General features: G+C 37.2%; 1 protein-coding gene across 9 annotated transcripts in view; it reads right to left on the bottom strand.

The window, feature by feature from the left end:
• Positions 1 to 25,849, bottom strand: part of BCAS3 (BCAS3 microtubule associated cell migration factor) — a 595,190-nt gene that overhangs the window by 370,375 nt on the left and 198,966 nt on the right. For all 9 annotated transcript variants that reach the window (XM_070390544.1, XM_070390541.1, XM_070390545.1 and 6 more), the window contains exon 14: positions 17,063 to 17,196. In XM_070390544.1, the coding sequence (XP_070246645.1) occupies positions 17,063 to 17,196 (134 nt within the window). The remainder of the gene's footprint in view (positions 1 to 17,062; positions 17,197 to 25,849) is intronic.

Here is a 25,849-nt window from a genome sequence, read left to right as displayed (position 1 = left end):
CTTTCAGCTAAACAAATAACAGAAAAGCAAAAGAAAAGGAAGCAGCAGGACAAAGGAAAGGGTAAATAGCAGAAGCAAGAGAGAAGAAACACAGCACCAGACGAATTTAATAGTATTGTACCATACGCATTAACACAGCCAGAATCAAATAAATAAAAAAACTTTAGGCTTATTGAGTAACTTATGTTCCATCATCAGTGGAACTAAACCATGTTATCTCAAACCTTTTTCCAAAACACTTATAATCAAGACAACTTCTTGGTCTGGTCAAGGAAAAGAAGTTTCCTTCTTTTAAGAATACTTCTGCAATGAGGTGGTGGTAACAAACAGTATCAAGGCAAGAAGACAGAATCCCACTAAATGCTTACTTAGAAAACTGCAGTTAGAGAAGTGATTCTGCTCTATGACCTTAAAGACACATCAGGATACATAAATGAGCAGAGATGAGTTGCTGAAGACATCAGCAGTCAAGAAACTAGGGAAAGTTTAATCCTTTAAATAAAATTACAGAAGATAACAAGTCGCCTATCCACAAAATGCAAAATGATATAACTGTCCATGTTATCAAACAAGTTGGGTGGTTTTTCACATATTGTTAAAAATAAGAAAGATGGGGAACCCTCATTAAGACACTCATTATTATCAGTTTTGAGCTTTTAAATAAGCAAATGTCATCATGCTTAACAAGATATAAATGAGAAATACACAGTGCTTAATTGTTTTGCAAATTTCTACTGGGTTACATAATTTATTGCTCTTTAAATGCATTATTTGGCATATTTATAAGATCTCAAGCTTGCTTCTTATTGTAATGATGAAAAATTTGGCTATGAGAAACCAATTAGGCCTGTAGAAAACTAAATTTTTCTTAAAACTTAATACAGCTGTATTTCAGTAATTCTAATTTATACAAGCATTTTTTCAGCAATCTAAATCAATTTCATTGATTTACTCACCCAAACAATATTTGGGGCCACAAAAGTCTAATATAGCAGACATATATGGAATAATTATGTCCAACATTTTATTAAAACAAAACCCCAAGAATATATTCATTCACAGAACAGGCTGAATTCAAATTACATATAAAATAACAGTATTTGAGCATTAGAATTAAGTGTTATTACATTTAAGAATCTAACATACAACAATCAGCATCACACAAGGCTCTAAATTTATGCCACCAATTTACTCCACGGTCTCAATTAACCAGTAAGAGCAGTTTAAAATTTTAGGGTTATTTTAACATCCTAAAATCCCTAACTTTAGTGTGCTAAGAAGCACCTAGATTATCTAGAAGAAATACAGATTTTTGATCCCACGTTCAGAATTACAATTCAGGAGGTGTTGGGAGATCTTGGGGGAGACACGAGCAACAAACCTGCAGTTTTTGAACACTCAGAGAAGGACTCTGCTACTGACCTTAAGTCTCTAACATGGAGCTAGAAAAATTAATAAACTGACCAGAAATAGCAGCCCTGTAGCCCCATACCAAACCTTAGAAATTATGTAAAAGATACTTTTTAAAAAAATTAAGTAAAAGCAATGATTTCCTAGGGTGTGAGTGGGGCAACAGATTGACTGAAAAGGGCCAGAGGAAACTTTCTGAGATGATGAAAATGCACGGTACTTTGATTTATGCTTATACAGATGTAACTAGTGGATGGCACGTGGAGCACCCGACTCCTGCCTTCACAGCCTCACCTGCCACCACTACAGACGCCTCCAGTGCACTGCCCACAGCCTCTCACAGCAGGCGCTGACACAGTTATGATCAGCCAGACAAAGGCAGGATGCTGCTGCAGTGTTCTGGGAAAGTATCCACTTTCCTGATAAAAGGAATTAACATCACTGAAGCTGTCCTTACTGTGTGAATTCATCTTACTGCTTTGAATTCAGAAACGATGCCCAGTAGAGTGAAGTCACTGAGACACTGTACCAAAACCAGCAGCAGCCTTCTTGTAAGGTGAGAAAAATAAACCCTGTGTTTTTATTTCTGTAGCCAAAAATATGCCTAAAGATTCAATTACCAATTCCCTTTCCAACTCCCTTTTAAAAAGAAAGAAAACCTGAAAGCAGAGAGTACTCAGATAAAATATCTCAAATCCCAGAGTACCTACTGTCTTTCAGAAGCCTGTTAAGAATGGCAATCAAACCATAAAGACAAGTCCCATACCACAAATGCTAACTGGTCAAGGTCCAAGCCATCAGATGAGGTTATGTTTAATGAAAATGAAGGAAAATATTTAAAATAAGCTATGTGCCCAAGAATGAATATATAACATTAATTAATATACAATATATTAATATGGGATTCCCTGGTGGCTCAGTGATAAAGAATCTGCCTGCCAATGCAGGAGATGTGGGTTCAATCCCTGAGTTGGGAAGATCCCCTGGAGAAGGAAATGGCAGCCCACTCCAGTATTCTTGCCTGGAGAATCCCACAGACAGAGGAGCTTGGTGAGCTACAGTCCAAGGGGTCCCAAAAAAGTTGGACAAAACTTAGCAACTAAAAACCACATAGACATTCCCAACCCAACAGTTCAATGATTTCTCTTTCAAAATTGATAAATACACTTTCATTTAAAATGGTCTAACTCTGACAAAGCAACAAGGTTAAAAGCAATAAGCTGGCGTGAGAATAAGTTGCTTAAATGGAGATGCGGTAAAGACAGATAATCCATACACAGCATCTAACTCATCTGCCTACTCCCTCCCCATATCGATTCTTCAGATTCATTTATGTAGTCAATAACATATTCAGGGGAAGCCTTTCAAAGCTTGCGCTCTGCTAGGCGCTAAAAATTTGAAAATGAGCTAAAATAAGTAGCACACTGAACTCTTGGGCATCTATGCCAGAGAAATGAAAACTATGTTCACATAACATATTCGTAATAGTGCAAACTGTAAATTGTTCAGGTGAATGTTTATAAAACTGTGAAAGTCAGGTTCCTTACAAAAGGGTAACATGAGGGGACCGTTCAGTATCTTGACAGCAGTGGAGGATACTGCCGACACGTGTGATTAAAATATATACACTTACGTACACATATACACACATGAACACAAGTAAGTCAGGTGAAATCTGAAAAAGATCAATGCGTGGTGCCAATGTCAGTGTATTGGTTGTCACATACTCTAGTTTTGCAAAATTCTAGTGCTGGGATTAATTGGGTACAATGTACATGGGATCGATCTCGTAGTACAATTTCTTGTAAGCGCACATGAATCTATGATTATTTCAATAAAAATCGAAACAAACAAAATGCGGATGTAACACCCTGGGAACACCACGGTGTCAGCAGTGCCACTGGAGCCGACTCCTGCTGAAGCTTGAACTCGAGTGGAGACGAGGATGAGGGGTGGCCCCAAAAGCCAAGGACTACAGTGTGAACCATGGCAGTGCTAGGAGTGGGGACAGAAAGGAAGGGGCTGCTGTGCCTGGATCCTCCCTGGACACTGGTGAGCAGCACCGCTGCTCATCCAGAAGTAACTGGCACGAATGCTTGGCCAAATGAGGAAAAAAGGCTAACACTCCTGGCTGCTCCCATAGTATCTGCAGGCTAGCCTCCCCGGCCACAGAGACAGGGGATAATGAGATGACCTGGCAGCTGTCACTGGAAAAACTGGCATGTGCACCTTAAACACATTAGTCCATGTCCTTGTGTAAGGGGAAACAGCCCTTACCCGCGTAGAAGTAAAAAATATCCTAGAGCAAAGCCTAAGCACAGTTCAGAGAACTAAAGTGACCTTGTGCATGCGAGTGTGCCTGCTCAGTCATGTCCAACTCTGTGTGACCCCAAGGACTGTAGGCCGCCAGACTCCACTGTCCATGGGATTCTCCAGGGAAGAACACTGGAGTGGGTCACCATTTCCTTCTCGAGAAGATCTTCCAAAAGTAGGGGTTGAACCCGCGTCTCCTGCATTGGCAGGCAGATTCTTCACCACTGAGCCACAGGCGGGTGTACTATCGTAGTTTATGTTCATGAGTATAACTAGTGGCAGTTTCTGCCTTATGGCAGAAAGCAAAGAAGAACTAAAGAGCCTCTTGACGAAAGTGAAAGAGGAGAGTGAAACACTTGGCTTAAAAATCAACATTCAGAAAACTAAGATCATAGCATCTGCTCCCATCACTTCGAGGCAAACAGAAGGGAAAACAGTGACAGACTTTATTTTTGGGGGGCTCCAAAATCACTGTAGATGGTGACTGCAGTCATGAAATTAAAACATGCTTGGTCCTTGGAAGAAAAGTTATGACCAACCTAGACAGCATATTAAAAAGCAGAGACATTACTTTGTCAACAAAGGTCTGTCTAGTCAAAGCTATGGTTTTTCCAGTAGTCATGGATGGATGTGAGAGTTGGATTATAAAGAAAGCTGAGCGCCAAAGAACTGATGCTTCTGAACTGTGGTATTGGAGAAGACTCTTGAGAGTCTCTTGGACTGCAAGGAGATCCAACCTGTCCACCTTAAAGAAGATCAGTCCTGAGTGTTCATTGGAAGGACTGAGGCTGAAGCTGAAACTCCAATACTTTGGCCACCTGATACGAAGAACTGACTCATTTGAAAAGACCCTGATTCTGGGAAGGATTGAAGGAGGGAGGAGAAGGGGACGACAGAGGATGAGATGGTTGGATGGCGTCACCAACACAATGGACATGAATCTGAGTAAACTCCGGGAGTTGGTGATGGACAGGGAGGCCATGCGGTGCTGCAGTCCATGGGGTCGCAAGGAGTCGGGCACAACTGAGTGACTGAACTGAACAACTAGTATTAATGGCTTAACTGATTGTACTTACATGCTTCTATGTGTCGGGGGGGCATCCTCTGCCATGAAGAAGGAAGCCCATAGAGGCTCACCTACTGGCCTTTCCGTTTCTTCCCATGTTATGTAACAGACACATCAGAATCCAAGGAAAAAGTGAAGGTGGAGGCTTAATGGCTGCTAAAGCATGCAGAGGTGTTATCCCAGTACAACATCGCCACCTGCCTGAGCCAGCATCCAAGTACACTCCCTCTTTTAGATGGCAGCTACTAAACCTGCTTCTGGGTTCTTGTCACTGAACAACTGACTCATGGAAGCTTTGTGGTTTTTCCAGACCCGTACTGGGACAAGTCAATTCCAATCCAATGATGAGTGTGGTGGAAGGTTCCAAGAGGGATTGCTAGTCAAGTGGGAAGGGTATACTCCAGAATGTGTTCCAGAATACCCCCAGGAGCACCTTGTTTTTACAACTACTTTATCACCTACTCTACTGCCTGAAGCAATGCCAGTGGTTCAATAAGCCCTTGAATCACAGAGTTTCCCTTGAATGCCTGACTCACTGATGGTTTGGCTAAGATGAACAGTGATGGTGTCCACAGGCCCAGAGCAGCTGCACAGCACCAACAAAAACTTGGGATAGACAAACATAAGGATCAATCAGCACAGCAGGATAATGGAAAGCTGTCGCCTCTGCTTTTATTGAGGAGTCACTATAACTGTGGGCCAGTGATGCCCATTCATTTCTGTATGGACGTTTTTGTGCTACAGTGACAGGTAATACAGAAAACATATAGAATGCAGAGCTATTTTGCTTTCTGGCTTTTTAAAGAAGTTTGTGGATACCTGCTTTAGATAACCCCCCTAAGGACTATTACTAGAAATGCTATACTTATACTGAAACGTGGGCATCTGTCAATGGCCTTGCCAATGGTCTGGTGTGCCATGAAGGAGATTATATACTGGCAGATTGCAGATGTCCCTCTTTTAGGGCCAGGAGCTGTACAAATACATCATGGCTGGTAACAGAAGAATCTGGGTCACTAAGGCCCAAGGTGCGAATCGAGCCACTGGTGAGGAAGGCTAGAGTCAAGCTGCTCATCGTATCCACTTTGCCCTGCCCTGCATAGATTTCCATCCAAATTCATCAGTTATGCATCTCTGCCCATCTACTGTCCATTGCTTCCTTCATACAAAGTATACAAGATGTCACAACTTAAAAGCATAAATATACTACAGGTGTTGGGGGTTAGCTGTTCAGGACAAGATAGTTAACAGGACTGCTCAGAGATCTGCCCTTTTTTCCTTATGTATTTAGTTGTCCAGTCGTGTATGACTCTTTGCGACCCCATGGACTGTAGCCCACCAGGTTCCTCTGTCCATGGGGCTTCTCCAGGCAAGAATACTGGAGTGGGTTTCCATGCCTTCCTCCAGGGGATCTTCCCAATTCAGGGAGCAAACCCAGGTCTCCTGCATTGCAGGCAGATTCTTTACCATCTGAGCCACATCAAATGTTTAGAAAGTGTTATTAAACTTAGTTTTAGGTGCACAGACATCTAAATCTTCCTGATAATTTGACTCTTGAACATTGTGAAATATCGCTGGTAATATCTTTTGTCTTAACCTCTTTCTTAGTTTATATTAATACAGTCAAATTTTTAATATTCATATGTTTATTATTTGCATGACATACCTTTTAACATGTATTAACCATCATCATATTAAAGACTCAAAGACAATCTTTAGTAGGTAATTTGTCCCTTTAGTTTGGAGTTCTTTAGGCTGAAATATGTTAATATTTAGTATATGATTTATATGGTTGAATTTTGATGTACTATTTAATTTTGTTTTCTGTTTATCCTGTGTCTTGTGTCTCTGTTCTTCCCTTTCGGCAAAATTACTTTTGAATTAATTAAACCTTTTTTTAGAATTCCATTTTAAATGAAGTTTTGTCTTTTTAGGTACAGCACAAATGAACCTTGGAACAGTATAATTCCATATACCTGTTCCCACCCAACCACAAATGGTATTATGCTATAGCTATCATATGTATTACATGTATACAATATGAGCCCCAGAAAATGTTTAAATTTCCTACATATAAAGTATCTTAACATTAAATTTAAAATGTTAACATTTATATTTTAAATGAATTAAGAAAGGGGGGAAATCCTCTTTACTATGAAATTGATCATTTCTTGGATATTTCATTACTTCCAAAATATCCAAGTTTGCTCTGGTTATCCTTTCTCCCTGCACAACAGTGTGGACTTGCAAGGTTTACTGTTCACTTCGTCGTTCTTAAATGATACTCTTGCTAGATGGACAATTTTTTATTACCAGTACTTTTTTCTTTCAGTCCTTTAAACAAGATATTCCACTGCCTTCTGACTTCCATGGTTTCTTTTCTTTTTTTTTTTTTTTAAATTATAAAACTCCAAAAATTTTATTTAAAAAAATCACATGCTCCCCATCCTGAACCCTCCTCCTCCCAACCTCCCCATACCATCCCCTGGGCCTTCCCAGCGCACCAGCCCCAAGCATCCAGCATCGCACTGAACCTGGACTGGCATCTCGTTTCATACATGACATTTCACATGTTTCAATGACATTCTCCCAAATCTTCCCACCCTCTCCCACAGAGTCCATAAGACTGTTCTATACATCAGTGTCTCTTTTGCTGTCTCGCACACAGGGTTATCGTTACCATCTTTCTAAATTCCATATACATGCGTTAGTATACTGTATTTATGTTTTTCCTTCTGGCTTACTTCACTCTGTATAATAGTCTCCAGTTTCATCCACCTCATTAGAACTGATTCAAATATATCTTTTTAATGGCTGAGTAATACTCCATTGTGTATATGTACCACAGCTTTCTTATCCATTCATCTGCTGATGGACATCTAGGTTGCTTCCATGTCCTGGCTATTATAAACAGTGTGCTGCGATGAACATTGGGGTACACGTGTCTCTTTCCCTTCTGGTTTCCTCAGTGTGTATGCCCAGCAGTGGGATTGCTGGATCATAAGGCAGTTCTATTTCCAGTTTTTTAAGGAATCTCCACACTGTTCTCCATAGTGGCTGTACTAATTTGCATTCCCACCAACAGTGTAAGAGGTTCCCTTTTCTCCACACCCTCTCCAGCATTTATTATTTGTAGACTTTTGGATCACAGCCATTCTGACTGGTGTGAAATGGTACCTCATAGTGGTTTTGATTTGCATTTCTCTGATAAAGAGTGATGTTGAACATCTTTTCAAGTGTTTGTTAGCCATCTGTATGTCTTCTTTGGAGAAATGTCTATTTAGATCTTTGGCCCATTTTTTGATTGGGTCATTTATTTTTCTGGAGTTGAGCTGTAGGAGTTGCTTGTATATTTTTGAGATTAGTTGTTTGTCGGTTTGCTTCATTTGCTATTATTTTCTCCCATTCTGAAGGCTGTCTTTTCACCTTGCTAATAGTTTCCTTTGATGTGCAGAAGCTTTTAAGTTTAATTAGGTCCCATTTGTTTATTTTTGCTTTTATTTCCAATATTCTGGGAGGTGGGTCATAGAGGATCCTGCTGTGATGTATGTCAGAGAGTGTTTTGCCTATGTTCTCCTCTAGGAGTTTTATAGTTTCTGGTCTTATGTTGAGATCTTTAATCCATTTTGAGTTTATTTTTGTATATGGTGTTAGAAAGTGTTCTAGTTTCATTCTTTTTACAAGTGGTTGACCAGATTTCCCAGCACCACTTGTTAAAGAGATTGTCTTTAATCCACTGTATATTCTTGCCTCCTTTGTCAAAGATAAGGTGTCCATATGTGCGTGGATTTATCTCTGGGCTTTCTATTTTGTTCCATTGATCTATATTTCTGTCTTTGTGCCAGTACCATACTGTCTTGATAACTGTGGCTTTGTAGTAGAGCCTGAAGTCAGGTAGGTTGATTCCTCCAGTTCCATTTTTCTTTCTCAAGATCGCTTTGGCTATTCGAGGAGGTTTTTGTATTTCCATACAAATTGTGAAATTATTTGTTCTAGCTCTGTGAAGAATACTGTTGGTAGCTTGATAGGGATTGCATTGAATCTATAAATTGCTTTGGGTAGTATACTCATTTTCACTATATTGATTCTTCCAATCCATGAACATGGTATATTTCTCCATCTATTAGTGTCCTCTTTGATTTCTTTCACCAGTGTTTTATAGTTTTCTATATATAGGTCTTTAGTTTCTTTAGGTAGATATATTCCTAAGTATTTTATTCTCTTCGTTGCAATGGTGAATGGAATTGTTTCCTTGATTTCTCTTTCTGTTTTCTCATTATTAGTGTATAGGAATGCAAGGGATTTCTGTGTGTTGATTTTATATCCTGCAACTTTACTATAATCATTGATTAGTTCTAGTAATTTTCTGGTGGAGTCTTTAGGGTTTTTATGTAGAGGATCATGTCATCTGCAAATAGTGAGAGTTTTACTTCTTCTTTTCCAATTTGGATTCCTTTTATTTCTTTTTCTGCTCTGATTGCTGTAGCCAAAACTTCCAAAACTATGTTGAATAGTAATGGTGAAAGTGGGCACCCTTGTTTTGTTCCTGACTTTAGAGGAAATGCTTTCAATTTTTCACCATTGAGGATAATGTTTGCTGTGGGTTTGTCATATATAGCTTTTATTATGTTGAGGTATGTTCCTTCTATTCCTGCTTTCTGGAGAGTTTTTATCATAAATGGGTGTTGAATTTTGTCAAAGGCTTTCTCTGCATCTATTGAGATAATCATATGGTTTTTGTTTTCAATTTGTTAATGTGGTGTATTACATTGATTGATTTGCGGATATTGAAGAATCCTTGCATCCCTGGGATAAAGCCCACTTGGTCATGGTGTATGATCTCTTTAATGTGTTGTTGGATTCTGATTGCTAGAATTTTGTTTAGGATTTTTGCATCTATGTTCATCAGTGATATTGGCCTATAGTTTTCTTTTTTTGTGGCATCTTTGTCAGGTTTTGGTATTAGGGTGATGGTGGCCTCATAGAATGAGTTTGAAGTTTACCTTCCTCTGCAATTTTCTGGAAGAGTTTGAGCAGGATAGGTGTTAGCTCTTCTCTAAATTTTTGGTAGAATTCAGCTGTGAAGCCGTCTGGACCTGGGCTTTTGTTTGCTGGAAGATTTTTGATTACAGTTTCAATTTCCATGCTTGTGATGGGTCTGTTAAGGTTGTCTATTTCTTCCTGGTCGAGTTTTGGAAAGTTGTACTTTTCTAAGAATTTGTCCATTTCTTCCTCGTTGTCCATTTTATTGGCATATAATTGTTGATAATAGTCTCTTATGATCCTTTGTATTTCTATATTGTCTGTTGTGAATAACAATTATAAATATATATGCACCCAACACGGAGCATCGCAGTATGTAAGACAAATGCTAACAAGTATGAAAGGAGAAATTAACAATAACACAATAATAGTGGGAGACTTTAATACCCCACTCACACCTATGGATAGATCAACTAAACAGAAAATTAATAAGGAAACACAAACTTTAAACGATACAATAGACCAGTTAGACCTAATTGATATCTATAGGACATTTCATCCCAAAACAATGAATTTCACCTTTTTCTCAAGCGCACATGGTTTCTGATAAGAAGTCAACAGTTTGAAAATGTTTTTTCTCTGTATATGTTATTTTCCTCTGGCTACTTTCAAGATTTGCTTTGGTTTTCAGAAAGTTTACTATGTCATTCTTAAACTTCAGCTTTGTCATATTCAAAATGTGTCTTCCACTAAATCTGGAACATTTCCCATCTTTATTTCTCCATGTATTTTTTTCTGCCTCATTCTCTCTATACCTTCTCCTACACAGATCAAAACGAATTTTGCTCCAGGATGGATCATACATAAGGTGATAACTACACCTAATTTGGATAATTTTGATGAGGAGATGGGAACTTTGAGTCTGATGATATTTTAAAGAGATTTTACTGTTAAGAACGAGATGCCAGTCCAGGTTCGATGCACGATACTGGATGCTTGGGGCTAGTGCACTGGGACGACCCAGAGGGATGGTATGGGGAGGTAGGAGGGAGGAGGGAGGAGGGTTCAGGATGGGGAACACATGTATACCTGTGGCGGATTCATTTTGATATTTGGCAAAACTAATACAATTATGTAAAGTTTAAAAATAAAACAAAATTAAAAACAAACAAAAAAAGAACTGATGTTGTAATGTGCTGAGATTTCCAGGGATGTTTGTATGGGGTAAACGTATTTTGCACATGAAATTATCCTGAATTTGAGGGTTCAGAGAGGGAGGACTGTAATGAAGTAAACAGTGCGCAAAACAAGACATACCCAGATCCTAATCTGTGGGACCTACATACAGTACATTATAGTACAAAGAGTGACTATTATCTTGTATGACAAAATACATGATTAATATCTAGATCAGAAGTTATCATGGATTATCAGTGCTAATATTAAACGGAATCATTTAATGATATTAAATAATTATTTAATGTACCCTTAAAAGACACAAAGAAGAGGAGAAGACACAGAGAAGAGGAGGAAGAAATGAGGCCACAGAGGGAAATACTGGAGTGGTATCTAGCTGTAAGCAAAGAAATGTTTAGTCACCGGAAGTTGGCAAAGGCAAAGAACAGACTCTCTGTTAGAACTCTAGAGGGAGTGCAGCCTCGCCAACACCTTGATTTTGGACTTTGGGCTTCCAGAAATGAGAGAAAATAGATTTCTGTTATTTTAAGGCCATTTGGTTTTGTTCTGTTATTTTAAGGTAATTTGTTATGACAAGCACAGGAAAGAAATGTGCAGTAAATTTGTATACAATGTGAATTTTCTGTTACGGACTCCCCATAACTGAAGTTGCTGGGTGGTATGGCAAGCTTATGTTCAGATTTTCAGAAACTGCCAAACTATTTTCCAGAGTCGCCGTACGACTGTACATTCCCAACAGCACTGTGTGGAAGAGCCAGTTCCTCCACTCATTCACTTTTTGAGAGTTCCCTTAAAATGTGGTGTAGATACCAGACAACTTGAGTCTAACTCAAAGGGTTTCTCCTGTGTTTTCTTCTAAAAGCTTTACAATCATAGATTTTATACATTTAAATCTATGGTCTAGTATGAGTTCATTTTTGTATATGGGATGAGACATGGGCTAACATTCATTTTTCACACATAAATACCCAGTCAGTTCATTACCACTGTTGAAAAGACTAACTTGTCTTCATTTTGCACCTTTGTCAAAAATCAATTCTACATATGTATGGAAATGTGCCTGTTACTATACCTTTAATAAGTCTAATTACCAGGTAATGCTCCAACTTTTTCTTTTTCAATATTATTTTGCCCAGTATAAGTCCTATGCAGTTGTATATAAATTTGAGAAATAGCTTATTAAGTTTTATCAAAAATGTTTAATACTGCTGGGATTTTAATGCAGATGGCATTGAATATACAAATCAGTTTGGAGAGAAATTATATTCTAACAATATTATGTACTGCAGCTGAAGAATATGGTTTAACTCTTTATTTAATCAGATCTTTACTCTCAGTGATGTTTTACAGTTTTAGAATACAGTCCTACATGTGATATGCTCATTGTTTTTAACTTAACAATTTTTTTTTAATTGACAATTGTATGTTTCTAGTATATGGTTTTGGTACCCAGAAGTCTTGTTAAAATCACCCATTAGTTCTAACTTTTTGTGGTATTCATTAGATTTTCTGTATGTCATCTTTAATGTAATTTTACTTCTTCCTACTGGTATGACAGTGGTTCTTCCCATGGTTGCAGATTTCTCGGCAGATCTCAAGGGTTTTTCTTTGTAGCTTTCATCTCTCTGCTCAGTCCTGAGAACTCCATGATCTTGGTCTTCCTAGACTCACCAATATCTCATCAACAAAGGGAGTCTAGACTCCATTTGGGTTCCCCTTTCCTATACCCCAGGCTGTTTTTTCCTGAACTGACCATTGCAAAGAATCCGCCTGCCAACCCAGGAGACACAAGAGATGTGGGTTCAATTCCTGGGTAGCGAAGATCCCCTGGAGAAGAAAATGGCAACCCATCCCAGTATTCTTGTCTGGGAAATCCCATGGACAGAGGAGGTTGGCAGGCTACAGTTCATGGGATTGCAAAGAGTCAGACACGACTGAGCATTCACACACAGGTACTTTTCTCCTTGAGAATTAAACATATTAATCATACCATTTTGCAGGATTGCTCTGATAAAGTAGAAGTAACATGTTTCTAATACACAGAGGTTTCCAAAGCAAGTGTACCATTTATCAAAATTAGCATGTTAAGTACAAAAACTACTAGTGTCAGCTTCGGTAAGACTTTACAGAAGTATATTTTTAAATACCGTAATGTTTTACTACATATGACTTTACTGATGAAAACTAAGAATATTTTGCTAACTACACATGTACTTTATGAGGAAAATTACTGTCAGATGCAGAGGATATCCCAAGTCATAGATCATAAAACAACTTAATTCAACATAATTAGATCCACATATTTGATCCTTTTTTCCTTGCATGATTAAAGTATCCTCAGAGTTCTTGGAAGATTCCAGAATGACATGATTTTAAAATACTCAAAGACAGACAGATTACTTGCCATACAGATTTCATCATCAGTATTAAATTTTATATATCATTTCAAAATCATTTCAGTATACACTTATAAAAATTAATTTTATGGTTATCAATTGTGTTTCCTTAGATCTTTATGTTTAAGGTTTAAAAATTTCCAATCTCCTAAATTATAGGGTGTGACATAGAACAACACAATTTTAATAACGCCTATTTGGTTTTCCTACCTGTTAAATAGGAATAGCATTGGCATTAGCAAATATTAGCACCTACAAACATTTGTCCATGTGCAGCGCACTGTTTTATGGATGAGAGACCCCAAGAAGCTTAAGCAAGATCTCTGTTTCCGTGTTAGAAATAAAGGTAAATTGAATGACAAATAATGTTAATGCAAAAGAGGTATCAAAAATGGATATAAATTTTTTAAAAGGTGTGGGTGCTTAAAATGTTCAAATTACTGGAGATTACAGTTGAGGTAGAGCATATTAGTAAGTAGGGAGGATAGGACGCAGATTAAAAAACAATAAAGAAATAAAATGTGGGGCTTCCCTGGTGGCTCAGTGGTACAGAATCAGCTGGCTAATGCAGGAGACACAGCTTGGATCTCTGATTTGGAAAACGTCACAAGCCATGGAACAACTAACCCGTGCACCACAACTAGTGAGCCCGGCAGCTGCAGTTACTGGGCCCACGTGGGGCAACTCCTGAAGCCTGTGTGCCATAGAGCCCGTGCTCTGCAGGAGAGGCCACCGCAATGAGAAGCCCACACACCACAACTGGAGGAGCCCCTGCTTGCCACAACTAGAGAAAAGCCCACGCAGCAATGAGGACCCAGCCAAAGATAAACAAATAAAATTACCTGTTAAAAAATGTAAAGAAATAAAACATGCCCTTTATTGTACAACACAGGGAATATGGCCAGTATTTTTTGGTAACTCTAAATGGAATATAACCTTCAAAAACTGTGAATCACTATGCTGTATACCTGCAACTTATATAATACTGTACATCAACTATACATCAATGAAAAAAATCTTTTCAAAGAAATAACATGTGCCCAGCAGAACATTTTATAGTGAAATAGTAAATCTTTACCTAAAATGCTCACCTAATTGAAAACTTCCATACGAAAGCAATAACAGCAAATGGTTATTAAACAGGAGAAAGCAACTTCACTGTGCCAGAATGTAAGCACACTGTCAAAGAATAATGTACATATTATAAGCTAATAGATGTCAAAGATGTCAAGCTAATAGCTGTCAAACTAATAGGCTCCAACAGGCCAAATCCGGACTGTTCTGAGTACTAAAATAATTTTTGAATGAATATAACTCATTTAACAAAGAATCTATTCAACCAAATGATACGTGTAAATAAAACAAGTAATAAAAAGTTTGATGAGGAATGGGATATTTATATAGTTTTAAGTGACTTCTCCTAGCCCACTATCCACGCAGGCCACAGCACAAAGACAGCAGACTAAAAATGTCCTTCTCCCAGTCTTCCCCTGAAAGCAGTATATTTGCATACTTTAAAAGCTGCAGTCTGAAGGCTCAGCTCTCAATCAGTCTGCATCTAGGTGCTGAGATCCACACCACATCAACAAAATGAAAAATAAAAATCATATGACCATCCCAATAGATGCAGATAAAGCATTTGACAAAATTCAACAAGCATTCATGATAAAAACTCATTAAAGTAGGTACAGAGGGAATATATTTCAACATAATAAAGGTCATATATGACAAGACCACACCTAACATTATACTCAATGGTGAGAAGCTGAAAGCGCTTTCATAAAAGCCGAAAGCATTTGCTATTGCATTTAAAAGAATAAAATACATAGGAAAATTTAACCAAGGAAGTGAAAGACCTGTGCACTCAAAACCATAAGATACTGATGAAAGAAACTGAAGAAGACACAAATAAATGAAAAAATATTCCATACTCATGAATTAAAAGAACCAATACTGTTAAAATATCCACACTATCAAAAGCAATCTACAGATTCACTGCAATCTCTGCTGCTGCTGCTGCTAAGTCACTTCAGTCGTGTCCAACTCTGTGCGACCCCATAGACGGCAGCCCACCAGGCTCCCCCATCCCTGGGATTCTCCAGGCAAGAATACTGGAGTGGGGTGCCATTGCCTTCTCCGATGCAATCTCTATCAAAATTCAAATGGCATTTTCACAGAACTAGAAAACAGTCCTAAAATTTGTAGGAACCAGAAAAGACCCCAATAACAAAAGCAATCATGACCAAGAAGTACAAAGTTGGAAGCATCATGCTTCCCAATATCAAACTATATTGCAAAGCTAAAGTAATCAAAACAGCATGATACAAAGTTTAAAAATAGGGGGTACTATTAACAAAGAAAAGACCACAATTATTACTTTTAATTACATATCGCTTTAGAGTTCCAAACTAATGCAATAACAAAAATAAAACTGAAAATGGTCAAAAATTACCATAATACTTGTCAGAAAGTATGTTCTATATAAGGGCTTCCCTGATAGCTCAGTTGGTAAAGAATCCACCCACAATGCAGGAGACCCCGGTTTGATTCCCCGGGTCGGGAAGATTCCCTGGAGAAGGGATAGGCTACCCACTCCAGAGTTCTTGGGCTTCCCTTGTGGCTCAGCTGGTAAAAAATCTGCCCGCAATGCAGTTGAAAAGATCCCCTGGAGAAGGGCAAGGCTACCCATTCCAGTATTCTGGCCTGGAGAATTCCATGGACATTCCATGGAGTCACAAAGAGTCAGACACAACTGAGCGACTTTCACCTTCTATATGCAAAATACAAGAAAAATTTTTCTGAAAAAGTATTAGATCTCAAAATAGAGTACAGCAAAGCAGGAAAACACAAATCTAATACAAAACAATATATAGCCTATTATACCTCAGCAATAATAATTTTAAAATGTAATAATTCCTAGATGCAAAAATTCTATACTTAATGATGCAAATTCTAACTGCATTAAAATGTAATTTCAATGTAATTCAAATTAAAAACTTAAAAATATTCTTTATATAACTTCAAAATATTTTTATATAACTCAATATTCTTTATATTACCCCATAACTAAAATGCATTTCAATAAGAAAATGCTCAATAGCTGAAAATGTTTTCAAAAATGAACAATAAGTCTGCTATAAAACAGTAAAAGTGAGTAAAACAGCATAATGTTGGTGAAAGGTACTGCTTTATTTTTACTTTCTAGTAGAGGAATTTCTTAATACACACTAAATCTAAAGACTGCTATAATGAACCACCACCATCAACATCACCTAGCTTTGACAATTATTAACATTTTGCATATTGTTTTCAACTTATGTCTTAGTTTACTTTGTTCTGCCAGAACATTCAAAAGCAAACCAGACATATCGTATCGTTTCACCCATAACTACTTCAGCATGATTGCAGAATATATGCCTAATAGACTGGACTTGAAGAAAACAAACAAAAAAATGGTTTTAGGACAGGAAGAGAACAATAAATTGAACTTCTGTTTTATCAGTGTTCATTGTTCACCTACTGCTTATGTTATTAACTGGGTCAAAATAGGATAAAGTTCTTAATTATCTGACCCAGTCTAAAAAACTGTATGAACACACCAACATTAACGTTAAGCTCCAGTATGATACAAATAACCTCTGGATTAGATGCCATATTACACAAAAAAAAACACCTTCTGAAAAAATATACAACTTACTTTGGCTTCAGTTTCTCCCCTGTGAAGAGTATATAAATGATGGACAGCACTTTGTGATGAGGACCAAGGATGAGTCAAAATTTGGAAGACGTGGAAGTCATGGCCAAGGGTATCTGTTGTGACTAGAAGCATTCCTGAAGGACACACCAAAAAGGGGTAAAAACAAACACCATTATGTATGTGGATAAAATATTTTCACAAGGCACTCATCATACTTTAAAATATTATTGAAGGGAAAAAGTGACCAAATATATAAGAAACTTCCTACAATTAAAAAAAAAATTAAAACACAAGACTTTTTTCCTGTGTGAATACAAAACCTTAAGGTCACATCAGTATTCAAGTATAGTGACATACTTACATGTCAAGGTTTTATGATGTTCTCATACAACTAGTAGAGAAAAGTTTACAATGCTGGAATCACAGAGTTCACAAGCATTTTAAAATAGCAAATCTGATAATAAAGAATGTGAAAGACTTCCCCCCGTGGAATTAAAACCCACTTTCACTTTTTCCATTTCTCAAAACCTGAATTTTAAATTCCAATTTGAGTACTACTACAGCTAATAATACCCTACTCAATTCACCAGTTTAAAAGTTGTCTCCACTCTAGCCTATTTATTTAAATTCCCTACTGTCTTTCACAAAGCAAATTTTGATGAGATGTCATGGCCAAGAATTATGCACCTAACACAAGGTCACAAAAATTTTGGTTTCCTGTTCAATTTCAGTTTTATATTTTACATTTAGGTCTTTCATCAATTTTGTGTTAATTTTTGTACAAAGTGTGAGGTATTAGAAATTATCTTTTTTGAAAATGATGTTCAATTGTCTCAGCAGGATTTCTTAAAGAGGCTAATCTTTTTTTTTTACTTTACAATATTGTATTGGTTTTGCCATACATCAACATGCATCTGCCATGGGAAGAGGCTAATCTTTATCCTCTTTTATCTATCTTTTATTCTACATTCAATGTCAACATGCCAAAGATCAACTGGCCATATTAGGATGGGTGTTTTTCTGGAAGTCCTATTCTGTTCCATTGATATCTGTGTCTATCATTCACTAATATCACACTTTCTTAACTTACTATTACTTGGAAATCACATAGAACAAGCCCTTGTTTTCCGACCTTTCCAAGATTGTTTTAGCTATTCCAATTCCTTTGTCTTTCCAAACACAGATTCAGCTTTTCGATATCTACATAATTAGGATAACAAACATCTTAACAATAATGAGTCATCTGATCTATGAACATCACATATTTCTTGATATGTCTTCCTTTTTGTCTTTTAGCACACTGATTGTATTTTCTTAGTGTTACTATCACTGGTACTCTATTTCAATTACCAAATTTTCCTTGGCAGTATATAGAGATATAACTGATATTTATATAAATATCTGTATGCAAGGAGATTGAACCAGTCTATCCTAAAGGAAATCAGTCCTGAATATTCATTGGAAGAACTGATGCTGAAGCTGAAACTCCCAACACTTTGGCCACCTGATGCGAAGAACTGACTCACTAGAAAAGACCCTGATGCTGGGAAAGCTTGAAGGCAGGACAAGAATGGGACGACAGAGGATGAAATGGTTAGACGGCATCACTGACTCGATGGACATGAGTATGAGTAAGCTCTGGGAGTTGGTGATGGACAGGGAGGCCTGGTGTGCTGCAGTCCATGGGTGGCAAAGAGTCAGACACAACTGAGCAACTGAACTGAACTGTGTGCATACCTACACACTCTACAAATTCTAGGAGCTTTTATGTAGATACATGGAATTTTCTTTCTAAACCTACAGTATGTGAATAGACATAGTTTGATTTTTCTCTTTCCACACTACATGACCTACATGGCTTGTTTTTTCTCTTGACCTGCTATTTTTGCTGAGGTAAACAAAAATGACGAGAGGCAATATTCACGCCTTGTTCCATGTTTTAGAAGAAAGTATTCAATCTTTAAGCATGATGCTAGTTGTAGATTTCCTGTAAATGCTCTGTATCAACTTAAGGACATTATTTTCTACTTCTAATTTGTTGAGAGTTTTAATAATAAACAGATGTCAAATTTTGTCTAATGCTTTTCTGCACCTATGAGACGATTATGTGGTTTTTCTTCTTTGGTCAATTAGTATGGTGCATTTTAATAATGAAAGGTTATCAAATGTGGAACAATCTTGCATTTCTGGGATAAATGCCACTTTGTCAGAATCCTTTATTACATGCTGCTGCACTGAATTAGCTACTATTTTGCTGTTGTGAATGTGTTCCTGGGGGATACTGGTTTGTAATTTTCTTTTCTAATACTGTGTGTGTCTGTTTCTGGTACTAGGGTAGAGCTGGTATGGTTGCATAATGTTCCTTTTATTTCTAGACTTTAACAAATGTCCAGTAAAATTTTCCAGTGAAACTATGTGGGCCTTTTTTGTGTTTGTGTGAAGACTTTTAGATATAGTAATTTAATTTCTCTTTAAATTTTGTAAATATAAAATGTAACATAATTTTTATAATGAAAATATATTGTAATGTTTTTTCTTGGAAGAATTACTCTCTGTAACTCAAGTTAATAGTCTGTAGGGTCTTTAGTGATGTCCACTTTTTCATTCAGGATATTGAAATTTTGTATCCTTTCTCTTTTTTTCTTGGTCAGTCTAGCTACTGCTGCTGCTAAGTCGCTTCAGTCGTGTCCGACTCTGTGCGACCCCACAGACGGCGGCCCACCAGGCTCCCCCATCCCTGGGATTCTCCAGGCAAGAACACTGGAGTGGGTGGCCATTTCCTTTCTTCAATGGTCAGTCTAGCTACAGCTTCTCAAAGAAACCATTATGGTGTCACTGGTTTTCTCTTTTCCGTTTTACTGATTTATCTTCCTTCTTTTGCTGTCATGACCCTCTATTACTATTTCCTTCACTGCCCTTGCTTTAGTTTTATTTTCTATTTCTTCAAGTTTCTTAAAAGCTGAAGCTTAGATCACTTTGTCAGGAAGATATGTTATTTAGTTTCCAAATGTTTGGGTATTTTCCAGTTATCATTCATATACTAATTTCAAATTTAACTCCATTATGATAAGAAATTAAAGTTTGTTTTATATCTCAGAACAACGTATCTTGTTGAGTGTTCCATGTACACCTGAACACTTGGTGTATTCTCAGTGTCAATTAAGTTAACTGATACTCTTATTGGATCTTTAACATCCTTGTTTGCCTACTTTTGTGTTCTATTATTGAGTAGAAGTTAACATCTCCGAGCATAGTTATGGATATTTTTTTCAGTTATATAAGCTTCCTAAATTTGAGCCCTATTTTTTTAGGTTCATACACATTTAGGATTGTTAAAACTTCTTGGTGAATCACCTCTTTTATCATAATGTCCCATTTTGACCTTAGTGTCTCCTTTATTCTAAAGCCAACTTTCTCTGGTATTAATATCACTACTTCAGCTTTGCTTTGATTGATGTATGCATGATATATACTTTTCTATTATTTTACTTTCACAGTCAATATAATTATAAAATGACTCTGGTTTGGATAATAACTGGGGTTCAGTTTGGGTTTTTTTATTCCTATCTCAAACTTTTAATTAGTGTTTATAGACCGTTCACATTTAGTGTAACTTGTGGGTAAGGTTGGATTTACATCTACCATTTTGTTACTTTTTACTATTTTTCTGATTGTACCCCTGTGTTTTTTTTCCCCTTGATTTTTTAAAAAATTTTACTTGGTATTGGAGTACAGTTGATTAACAATGCTGTGTTAGTTTCAAGTATATAAAAAAGTGATTCAGTTATACATGGATCTATTCTTTTTCAAGTCCTTTTCCCATTTAGGATTTTACAGAATATTGAGTAGAGGTCTCTGTAATACAGTAGGTCTTTGTTGGTTATCTCTTTTAAATTTCACCTTTGTTTTTACTTTTGCTTATTTATCTGCTCATGCTTCCTTCTCTTTTTTTAGATAATTTCACTATTTTTAATACAAAATTTTAACTTATCTATTGGTTTTACTGGTTTTTCCAGAAATTAAAATATACATATTAAAATGTTTGTGTGTTTGTTAATATTTTGTCCAGAATATATTTGCTTTCTGTGAGAAACAGAAGCAAAATCATATTTTGTAACTCCTAAAATCTCTTTGTTGAAAGAATATCAAGCACCTGCGGAAAGATAAAGTGGGCCTTTATATGGGAAGGTGAAGTATATATGAGTTTTCTATTTATTGGCTAACATATGGTACAGCTCCAGTCATTATATTTGATTAAAAAATAGCATATTAGATGCCAGTATCTTGGCTATTTCCAAGAGAATACATTTTAAGATGATGAACTGTGTCATTTACTGAGATCTAGAACAATTTATTTAACATTACCTCCCATTCTGTGCATAGCTATCAGCATGAGGTCAATAAATACTGTTGTCATTCATACAATAAATTTCAAAGATTGGACATGCTCTGTTTTGTGGACAGTGTGTCTTGACTCCTATTTTTTGCTTAGTTATAGGAAGTCTGAATTGTCACAATTCTACTACTATGTTTTCATTCCACATTCCCACAACAAAATCATTTCTGCACATGAAAAACAATTCAGAGGAAACATCATTACGACAGGAAATGTGATGCACTTGTATTTATAGCACAAATATATTACTCATTCCCGAACATAAACTTCACTTTCTTTTATTAGCGTATCAATGATTTGCTCATAATTAGCATTCACATAGTAGTCCCGATTAGCCAAATCAAGACTCTTATTGTTTTGCAAATGAAAGATAATCACAAATAAAAACTTTTCAACATGCTGCGAGTTTTTCAAACTGGCATGCAAAACAACTTCAAATTTTAAGAGAATTAGCCATTGAAAATCTATCCTGATTATCTTCCTGTATCCTGTCTCAAAACGTTTTCTTCCACTTATTCATGCAAATACAGCTTATATAACTCAGAAATAAGTCCAACTTTTTGACAAAACTTTAAAATAATTTTTTAAAAAAATTTATAGAGAGGAAAGGAGGAAACAGCTAGTGTAGTACTATACCAATAATATGCTTCCTTTGAATTTATAATTTCCTCTTTTGCACACATTCTGCAGGAAGAAATGACAAGCTTTTTTTTTTTTTTCTAGAAAACAAGTTAAAAAGCAGATATACATAAAAGGAAAAACTTGTACAGAGTAGACTGTGGCTTGAGAACTATTTATGCAGCATCAGAAGACTAAACCAGACTCCAGCCTGGCCATAAACTAAACCCACGCCCCAAATGAGGTGCCAAGCCACAAAAAGCATTTGCGTCATCTGGGAATACAAGGAAAAGAAGGACTTCTAATTATAGGGCCTGGAAGCGGAAGCCTAGAGTGATTAGCTGTTTAGGCGCTGCTGTATGTTTATCTGGAAGCTTCCTTTCCTTCACTCTCAGCCTTAAGTTTGATAGATGAGCGCTAGCATTAGAGGGTAGGGACTAAAGCTGCTGATGGTACATGGCGTTCCCCAAAATCTGAGGTAGCTGAAGACTGAACATTAAGGCTTTTGTGGCCTCATAAGAACATAAGTCTTTTCAACTGGGCGTCAGCTGGTTAGCCCAAAAGGCAAAATTAAAGAGTAGCAAACCTCGACTGGGCATATGCTATAAAATCTTGGAAACTTGAGTAGGGATGTCTTTTCTGCCATATCCTATTTATAACACCTACCTAATTGTATGGTTCTTTATCACATGCACACATATGAACTGGAAGACAAATTACCAGCTTATTCACACTCTCCTCCAAAAACACACATAACCACTGATATGTTGGGTCAAATGGAAATCTTCATAGGAATTCAGATTATCATCACTCATAAATAACTGTACATTTTAGTATTAATCATTGCAAATTTAATACTTTCTCATCAACACCTGTAGAGATGAAAACCTAAAAATTATTAAAAGTTTGTAATTTGCAAACATCCGAACACCTTTATTTAAATAATTACTTTCTTCCTTTCACTTTACATAACATGAAATTGTTACCGTTTGAAGATATCTTTGGCCATATCCAATGGCCACATCCAAAGGCCATAACGAAGATAGAGAACATGTGAAAAAATTCTCTTCTATTTGCAGTCCATCCCCTCCCCATCACCTGGCCCCAGCAACCACTGATTGACTTTCTGTCATTACAAATTAACGGTCGAATTAATGGTAAAGAATCTGCCTGCCAACACAGGAGATGCAGGTTTGCTTCCTGGGTCAGGAAGATCCCCTGGAGGAGGAACTGTGGTGTTGGAGAAGACTCTTGAGAGTCCCTGGGACTGCAAGGAGATCAAAGCAGTCAATCCTAAAGAAAATCAACCCTGAATATTCACTGGAAGGACTGACGCTGAAGCTCCAATACTTTGACCGCCTGATGCGAAGAACTGACTCACTAGAGAAGACCCTGATGCTGGGAAAGACTGAAGGCAGGAGGAGAAGGGGACAACAGAGGATGAGATGGTTGGATAACATCACCAACTCGATGGACATGAGTTTGAGCAAGCTCTGGGAGATAGTAAAGGACAGGGAAACCTGCTGTGTCCATGGGGTCGCAAAGAGTCAGACACGACTGAGCGACTGAACTGAGCTGAGGCACATTTAATTTGATAAGAAACAGAAAATGTTTTTTCAAGCCGGCGGTATCATTTTACTTTCCCATGAATTCCATAATTTTGCAACATTTGGTGTTGCTGATATTCTTAATCACCTCAGTGAGTACTTGGTGGGTTTCTTATGGTTTAAAAATGCTATGCTCCTTGGTGATCAGTGATGCTGGGTGCTAAACAGTTACTTGCATATTTCCTTGACTTTACTGTTCAAATCCTTTGCGTATTTTAAATTGTTTTGTCTTCATTTTATATACATTAAAATTATATTATAAAAATATTCAGAGAAGGCAATGGCACCCCACTCCAGTACTCTTGCCTGGAAAATCCTATGGACAGAGGAGCCTGGTAGGCTGCAGTCCATGGGGTTGCTAGGAGTCAGATACGACTGAGTGACTTCACTTTCACTTTTCACTTTCATGCATTGGAGAAGGAAATGGCAACCCACTCCAGTGTTCTTGCCTGGAGAATCCCAGGGACAGGGGAGCCTGGGGGGCTGCCGTCTCTGGGGTCGCACAGAGTCGGACACGACTGAAGTGACTTAGCAGCAGCATAAAAATATTAAAATATATATACGTGTGTGTATATATATGTATATATATATCAGATATATACTCATGGCTTATATACCCCAGTTCATTTGCTTAACCATAAGTTTCCAAGTAATGAAGACCAATATGATGGTTTGTTTTTTTGGTGTCCTATCTAAGAAATCATCCTCTATGCCTCCTGGGTTACAATGATAGAATCTTTACATTTTTTTTTTTGAAGGTTTATAGTATTAGGTTTTAAATTAAGTGTATGATTGATTTTGAGTTAAATTTTTGTCTATGCTGTTAAGGAAAATTTTGCTGTTGTTCAGTAGCTAACTTGTATCTAACTCTTCGTGACCCCATGGAGCATACCAGGCTCCTCAGTCCTTCAACATCTCCCAGAGTTTGCTCAAATTCATGTCCATTGAGTCAGTGATGCTATCCAACCATCTCATCCTCTGCCACCCTCTTCTCCACCTGCCCTCAATCATTCCCAGTATCAAGCTCGTTTCCAATGAGTCAGCTCTTCGTATCAGGTGGCCAAAGTACTGGAGTTTCTGCTTCAGCTTAAGTCCTTCCAATCATATTCAGGGTTGATTTCTTTTAGGGTTGACTCATTTGATCTCCTTTTGTCCAAGGGTCTTCTCCAGCACCACAATTAAAAACCAGCACTTCTTCAGCACTCAGGCTTCTTCATGGGCCATTTCTCACATCCGTACATGATTACTGGAGGAAACCAGTTTACTTTTCACCAAATGGATATTCCAGTTGTTCTAGGACCATCTGTTGAGAAAATCACACTATCCCTATAGTGAATTACTTAACACTTTGGTCAAAAATCAAATCATCATAAGAGTTTGATCAATTTCTGGATTCTATTCCATCCATCTATGACTGTATTTACCCAAAACCATCCTTTCTACATTACTACTTATTTTAAAAAGTATATATTTAAGTAAGTCAGAAATTTAGGTAGAGTCAGTTTTTTAAATTTATTCATCTTTTTCAAGATTGATTTGACTATTTTACTTTATATCCTTTGAATCTCCATATAATTTTAGAATAAGCTTCTGTTGATTATTTTTGGTTTAAACATTCACTTTTAATAAAGTTAACTAATAGTGAACAATATTAACACAAAACACTAATAGGATATCAAAGCACAAAAGTGATAAAATATCTTTATGAAAATGTGGTTATAATCATCACAACACAGAGGTCACTAGGATGGCAAAAACGTACAATTTTTAGATAAAGTAGTTATCTTGGGGACATTATTATGTACCAACACAATGCTATTGTCCTGCTGCTGCAGCTGCTGCTAAGTCGCTTCAGGCATGTCTGACTCTGTGCGACCCCATAGACGGCAGCCGACCAGGCTCCCCCGTCCCTGGGAGTCTCCAGTCAAGAACACTGGAGTGGGTTGCCATTTCCTTCTCCAATGCATCAAAGTGAAAAGTGAAAGTGAAGTTGCTCAGTCATGTCTGACTCTTCGCGACCCCATGGACTGCAGCCTATCAGGCTCCTCCGTCCATGGGATTTTCCAGGCAAGAGTACTGGAGTGGGGTGCCATCACATTCTCTGTGCTATTGTCCTATACCGATACAAATACACAAACACAAAAGCAGTACTAACTTAATGTCACA

This window comes from Bos mutus, chromosome 19 (genome assembly GCF_027580195.1).
Source record: "Bos mutus isolate GX-2022 chromosome 19, NWIPB_WYAK_1.1, whole genome shotgun sequence".
NCBI classification, from domain to species: domain Eukaryota; kingdom Metazoa; phylum Chordata; class Mammalia; order Artiodactyla; family Bovidae; genus Bos; species Bos mutus.
The sequence above is the reverse complement of the archived record's forward strand: the minus strand, read 5'-3'. Positions and strand labels throughout refer to the sequence as shown.